Below are 7,038 nucleotides of genomic sequence, written 5' to 3' on the forward strand. Positions count from 1 at the left end.
TATTTTTTGAACTTTCGCTCTCGATACTACTGCTGCTGCAGGAGCACATTCAAGGCATGAAAAGTAGTATATGTCTTCTCTAACAAGTCATCATCAGTGACTTTTTCACCATATAATTTCAATAGCGAGCTAATTTTAAAGAGTGCAGAGTTATACTCACTAACACTCTTGAAGTCTTGCAACCTCAGGTGCATCCAATCATGACGAGCTTTTGGGAGGATTATAGTTTTCTGGTGTTCATATCTCTCCCTTAAATCATTCCACAAAATAAGTGGATCTTTCACTGTTAGATACTCAGTTTTTAATTCTTCATGAAGATGGTGCCGAAGGAAAATCATTGCCTTAGCACGGTCCTGCAGGGACCCTTGATTTCCTTCTTTAATTGTATTTCCCAGGTTCATCGCTTCCAGATGGATCTCAGCATCAAGGATCTAAGATAAATAATTTTTTCCAGAAATGTCAAGAGCAACGAATTCCAATTTTGTAAGATTTGACATTTTTTACATATATAAATCAGGAATATAAAAATATATTGAAAAACTTACTTGAAGTAGAGGACTACTAGCTTCAAAATCGTCAGAACTTTCGTGCTGATAACGTGTTATAAAACTATCGAAAAGTAAAGAGAGAGATAGATTTATTATAAAACTTTCTAAAAGGAGAGAGAGATAGAACTCAAAGAAGTTATGAAACTTATGAATTTCTTAAAGAATTCAACGATATATATAGGCGCACAAAGGGAACTATGCTATCTTACTATGCAGTACTATGCTGGCACTGTGTATATGTCGGCCATTCACTATGCTAGTTACTATGCAGTACTATGCTGGTACTATACACTGTGCTATGTCGACCATTCACTATGCCAGTTACTATGCAGTACTATACTGGTACTATGCACTGTGTTATGTCGGCCATTTACTATGCCAGTTACTATGCAGTACTATGTTGGCACTATGCTGACACTATACTAACACTATGCACTTGACGACTAGATAAATGTGATCATACAATTCAAGATAGTTTATAACAGAAAATATATTGATTTCTTCAAGAAATTAATACCCTTAATTATGGTCAAAACAATGCTGACGTGGCCAAATCACGTTGGAAGCCAAAATTCACCGCAGCCATGCTAGCCGCAGCGGATCCAACTCCCCGAAAACCAAACACAAAAGCCTTCTCTTCTATAGAACCGTTCCTTCATTCTACTCGCCACCTGACTAACTTCTTTCAGAAACCTCAAAAAACCCTCGGAAAGACCCTGACGTTGTCTGCGATCCTCATAGGACTTAACTGTACTCTGCATCACCATGTACCGGGCCGCGGCTTCACGTCTTAGGTCTCTCAAGGTCAGTGCCGCCATCAAGCTCTGTCCCCCTAAAAATCCTACCTTTTCGTTTGTTTCTCTGAAAATGCTTGAGAAAAAATTCGTTAAAAAGATTCTGAATCTTCGTTACCTGAACGTAAACTATTGCATCTCGAAGTGAAAAGGCCGAGAAGCTATAATTTCTCCTCGGAAACTTTGACTTGTTCTTGGTTAGATCTGACTTTGGTATTATAATTTATTCACGTTATTACTGGTTTTGTGATGAGTGGATGTGATTTTTGTTTTATATTTTTTATTTTATCTTTGTTTTTTAAGAGTTTGTATCGGGTGGAGAGCTTAATAAGCGATTTAGGTTTGTTTAGTTTAGTCTATAAACCTATTGAATTGAATTACCATTGCGGGATTAAGAGTATAAATCGGTCACAATGCTCTTTCCTATCTGCTTGGTTGCTGGTAGAAGAAAGGAATACAGAGGAAATCAAGTCGTGGGCCTTACATTGCATGTATATTTTACGTTTGGAGGATTTTTCTAAGCAACACCAAATTCAGCCTTAGGTTCAAATTTTAAATAAGCTTTTATTTCTTTTGTATGTCTCTTTTTTTTTTCACATTTGATAGTGAACCCTTCCTTTTCATTTTGTATCCAATTAATTTTTTTTTTTTTCCAAGTACTAAAATATGAAAGTTGCGAAAGAAAATTCGTTGCTACTGGGCCTTTTTACATTGATGTTTTACTGACTGGCAATTTGCCATGCTGTATAATGAAACTGCTTGAGTAGGGTTATGCAGGCACTTTTGGGACCACTAGGTTTGCGACTTCAAGTGCAGTTGCGGAAAAGCAATCTTCAGGGGGTCTCTTTAGCTTTCTCGCGGGGGGAAGGTCTGGAACTCTACCTTCCCTGAATATCCCACTTGCAGGCGTGACCCTCCCTCCTCCACTACCTGATTATGTCGAACCGAGTAAAACTAAGATTACAACTCTCCCTAATGGTGTCAAAATAGCTTCAGAAACAACGCTGGTATGGAAGAAGTGTTGCATCTTTTGTATTCTTTGATTTATTTAACTCCATTCTCATTTTAAATTTCAGTCCTATCATTTTGTTGTTTATAATCCTGATTAGGCTAGTTGGTCTTAATCAGAATCCTGCAGCATCCATAGGGTTGTACCTTGATTGTGGTTCTATTTATGAGACACCAGAGTCATTTGGGGCTTCACACTTGCTAGAACGAATGGCCTTCAAGAGCACAACAAACAGAAGCCACTTAAGCGTTGTGAGGGAAGTGGAAGCAATCGGCGGTAACATAGGAGCCTCAGCTTCTCGGGAGCAAATGGGGTACACTGCTGATGCTATAAAAACGTACCTTCCACAAATGGTAGAGTTGCTTGTTGACTCTGTGAGGAACCCAGCCTTCCTGGATTGGGAAGTCAACGAAGAGGTAAGAATTGTTATTTCCTCATTATAGATACTCAGAATACACCCCCCAATTTACACCAACCCTTGTGGCCGACCGGTACTTCTTCTCAAATCTGGAGAGGGGAGGGATTTGGAGGGTTGGAGAAGCGTATGGCTTTTATGTAGCCCACCATCAGCAGTTTAAAAGATGAAATAAAAAAAGGTTTTGGTCTCCGTGCAGGTTGGACACTTCTTTCCGAACTGACATTGAACTCTTGATATTATGTAACTGCATTTTCCATTGCATAAAACCAGTTTGGACACTTTGGGAGTTTTATTCTATTTTTCATAGATTAGGTTCAGAAGAAGTGTTCTCTCGTTCTCCTTTTCCTATATATTTTTAAAAAAATGAATTTATCAACCTTTTCCCCCATTGCTTTTTTCAATCGACATTTGCTTGAGTTTAGGTACATTTATTTTACCTATAAAAAAGGTTGAGACATAAATATGTATATCTGTTTGAAGTTTTCCATGCATTGTAGCCTTATTGATTTACTGTCCATCTGTCATAGCCAATCCTTTTGTCTATTGTTCGGGTGCAAATGTTCTTATCATGGTATAATGTATGCTCATATAGCTGCAAAAGCTGAAAGCAGAGCTCGGAGAACTTTCTAACAATCCTCAAGGCTTACTATTAGAGGCTATTCACTCTGCCGGTTACTCTGGTGCATTGGCAAATCCTCTTTTGGCTCCTGAAGCTGCATTAAATAGATTGGATGGTACCATTTTGAAGGAATTTATTGCTGTAAGACCTAGAAACTTTTGCGGACTTGTTAACTGTTAATTCTTCGTCATTGAAATGGTGTTTGATTCCTCATTTTATTATTTTATTTCCTATCTTTCTTCTGTGTTTTTCTGTTTAATAAATGGTGTTTGATTCTGGTATTTCAGGAGAATTATACAGCTCCTCGGATGGTTCTTGCAGCATCTGGGGTTGAACATGAGGAGTTTCTGTCCATTGCAGAACCACTCCTCTCTGACTTACCAAGCGCACACCGTTTGGAAGAACCAAGATCTGTATATGTTGGAGGGGATTATCGTCGTCAAGCTGATATAGTGGTGTGTATCACTCATCATCCTTGGCCATTGTCTTTAGTTTCACCACCCCAAGCCACCTGTTTGTTTTCTGTATTTTCTTTATGGATTGACTGCCTGAGTAAGAAACGTTATTCTGTTAGTCATATTGTTACTTATCCATTGACCCCCCTTGAGAACAGAACACGCACATTGCTCTTGCATTTGAAGTTCCTGGGGGCTGGCGTAAAGAGAAAGAAGCTGTTCTTGTGACTGTTCTTCAGGTGCTAGATTTTAACATCAACATTTGAATGAGATTTTATGGTTGTGATTATATATTCACCGCATAACAATTTATGTCATAACTAGTTCCCCCTCTCCCCCCACCTTCCTGTTGGGGCACTGCATGGGCGGGGAATAAAAAATTCGGGCTTAAATGGCTGTGAATTAATCAGTATGAGTGCTGCAGATGCTAATGGGAGGAGGTGGTTCATTCTCTGCTGGGGGCCCTGGAAAAGGGATGCACTCACGACTATGTAAGTTTTAACCCAGGTCTTCTGAGTCAATTTAGCGTGAATATATTTTGCTTTTATTCTGGTTTTGTTCTCTTGTCCTTTTTGCTTAGACTGTCCTTCTATCGGTTCATTTCTTGTTGAATTTCACTTGCTTTTTATGTATATACAATATCAGATTTTTCTAACATTTAGAATTTGTCTGTATTTGAACCCAGATCTCAATGTCTTGAATGAGTACCAGCAGATCCAATCATTTTCTGCATTCAACAGTATCTTCAATGAAACAGGATTGTTTGGAATTTATGCTAGCACTGTAAGGCACTGACCATCTAAACTTGCCATTATTGTAATCAAAACGTTTATTGCATATACACAATCGTGTGAATGTGGGTGTGGTTTTTTATGCATGTGTTTATTTCCAAATATCCAATGTTCCTAATCGACGATAAATTAAACTCACCTAATTTTTATTCAGTATAAATTAAACTTACCTAATTGAGTTGGCTAGGATGGTCATTTGATTGTTTATCTTAATTTAGGTCACGCAATCACTGTAGTGTGAATGTGGTGTGGTTTACGTATATGTTTATTTCAAATATTCAATGATCCTGATCAACGATAAATTAAACTTACCTAATTGAGTTGGCTAGGATGGTCATTTGATTTTTTATCTTAATTTAAGGTCCTTCAATGGTGTTGGTGTGATTCTATTCGATGATGCTGGAAATTATGTTCGTCTGCTGTTTACCCATTGTTTTCTTTTGACTAGAATTTGAGGAGTGACAAGGAAAAACCTAACAGATACGAGCTGGTTTTTTGCATAATTTTTTCTAGAATATAGCCTTGTGTGTAAGCCATACACACATATAAATTCTTCTTATAGATGGATTATTTTCAAGACATTTTTTTTTTTTTTTGGGCTGGATATTGTAGTTTTTTTTTGATCGGTAATTCAGATATTGCATTTTTCTTAGGCCATAATTGGGTTTCTGTTCTAGATTTGCTGACATTATTTAATGAATTTGTGACGATTAGTTCTGTAAACAATTTCTTATTGCCACCATTTAATTCTCTACTAAACTTGAGGATGTTCAATTTGTGAACTCAGGGCCCTGACTTTGCATCAAAAGCAGTTGATATAGCAGCTGGAGAATTAATCTCAATTGCAACACCTGGACAAGGTTTGCTCTGCATCCCTCTCATTCTGTGCTTTCTTCATGAGGTTTTTGTTATTTAAATCCTCTCCATGGTCTTTGCAATTTTTTTATGCTTCTATACCTGTGTGGCAGTTAGCGAGGTGCAGCTTAAGCGTGCCAAAGAGTCCACAAAATCTGCAGTCCTGATGAATCTGGAATCTAGAGTATGAAGATCCCGCCACGCCCTCTATCTCACACATATATGATTTATCCTGTTTGTGTTTTGTGCCATGTCTTGCCATTCTGTTCCCCTCTGCCTAGGGGGTTATATTGATAGCAGAACATCATTCTTGCGGTTTTCTATTTTATTAGCTTTTTTTAAATGTATTTGTTGTTTGGTGCTTCTTTATCTGTTATGGGCTTATAATTGCTCTGTATATTGCAGATGATTGTATCAGAGGATATAGGGAGGCAGATTTTGACTTATGGAAAGAGGTATGCCATGAGTAGTTGGATTCTTTTTCTTTTCTTCTATGCATTCGTGCACAAACTTCTTCCTTGTTTGATTTTTTTGCTTCTGTTTTGCTCACATTATAGGAAGGCAAGGGTATGTGAGATTTAAGGAAAACTCATGACCTTTAGTCTAGCTGTAACATCATATAACTTTTTTATTACATGAGATTTTTGCAACAGCGTGAGAACTAATGAAGAGATGGAAGATTCTTGTTTATGACTATTTCTATATAAAATATTAGCATATTTCTTGTAATATTCTCAACAATGGTGGTAATTGTTTCTATGGGTAAAATACAACCATTCTCTGTACTTCATTAATCTTGCCATCTCAAAATGATTGTAGATGGTCGTTACAGCATGTTTTGACCTTGCAGGTTGCCTGTCGAGCATTTCTTGAAAGCTGTAGATGAAATCACTTTGAAGGATATTACTACGATATCACAAATGATCATTTCTTCACCTCTAACAATGGCATCATATGGGGATGGTAATTTTCTATTCTTCAAATAATATCTGATCTTTTTGTTTACGTTCTTGCATTGGTAAATAAAAAAAGTTTCCTTCTGTTGTGCAGTTCTCAATGTCCCGAGCTACGAATCAGTTAGCAGCAAGTTTCTGATAAAATGAGTTCTCTTCGTTTCAAGCTTTTTTTAAATAAAATTTTGAAGAAGAGATTTTTGGTGAATATAACAGTTCAAGTGTTCAACAAGTGAATGTTTTTTCACCTAGTTTTTGTCTTTCATGACAATACTAAAATGTCATACCATTTTTTTTTTCGTTCATGCTTAAAAGAATGCAAACAACCACTATTAATTATGTGGAAAAGAGCTAGAGAAACCATTAGGGAAAATGGTTTTGTAATTTTGGAGGTTTTGATGTTTCAGACAGTCTTCTATTGAGCTGGGCTTTTAATTCAGCCACAGATCCGCAAGTTGTGGTAACCAGACAAGGTTGTGAAGGGTTTTGTGCATGTGTAACAGGTCGAAGTAGATACAATCAACCACTATTTTAGCTTGAACGAGGTTAAATATTGTATACCTCGCTCTTAGCGTTATTATTGACGGTTTGTGTTA

General features: G+C 37.1%; 1 protein-coding gene across 2 annotated transcripts; it reads left to right on the forward strand.

Annotated features, from left to right (window-relative positions):
- The first annotated feature begins 1,169 nt into the window (after window positions 1-1,169).
- Window positions 1,170-7,038, forward strand: LOC122281821 (mitochondrial-processing peptidase subunit alpha-like). 2 transcript variants are annotated; one of them, XM_043093627.1, is made up of 13 exons: window positions 1,170-1,352; window positions 2,110-2,349; window positions 2,471-2,767; window positions 3,362-3,529; window positions 3,676-3,843; window positions 4,002-4,082; window positions 4,268-4,334; window positions 4,529-4,626; window positions 5,422-5,494; window positions 5,603-5,673; window positions 5,895-5,944; window positions 6,340-6,452; window positions 6,540-7,038. In XM_043093627.1, the coding sequence occupies exons 1-13, from the start codon at window positions 1,314-1,316 to the stop codon at window positions 6,590-6,592; spliced, it is 1,518 nt and encodes a 505-aa protein (XP_042949561.1). In that variant the 5' UTR covers window positions 1,170-1,313; the 3' UTR covers window positions 6,593-7,038. The 2 variants fall into 2 exon arrangements, with proteins under 2 accessions (XP_042949561.1, XP_042949568.1); XM_043093634.1 differs by having other exon boundaries at window positions 1,196-1,352; window positions 2,120-2,349.

This window comes from Carya illinoinensis, chromosome 1 (assembly GCF_018687715.1).
Source record: "Carya illinoinensis cultivar Pawnee chromosome 1, C.illinoinensisPawnee_v1, whole genome shotgun sequence".
Taxonomy (NCBI): Eukaryota; Viridiplantae; Streptophyta; class Magnoliopsida; order Fagales; family Juglandaceae; genus Carya; species Carya illinoinensis.

Bases quoted from the DNA above. Each gene is read 5' to 3' on its own strand.
- LOC122281821 (XM_043093627.1), top strand. From the start codon at position 1,314: ATGTACCGGGCCGCGGCTTCACGTCTTAGGTCTCTCAAG. The intron at 4,627-5,421 runs GTAAGGCACTGA...TTGTGAACTCAG, and splicing joins TTGGAATTTATGCTAGCACT to GGCCCTGACTTTGCATCAAA. The intron at 5,674-5,894 runs GTATGAAGATCC...TGTATATTGCAG, and splicing joins TGATGAATCTGGAATCTAGA to ATGATTGTATCAGAGGATAT.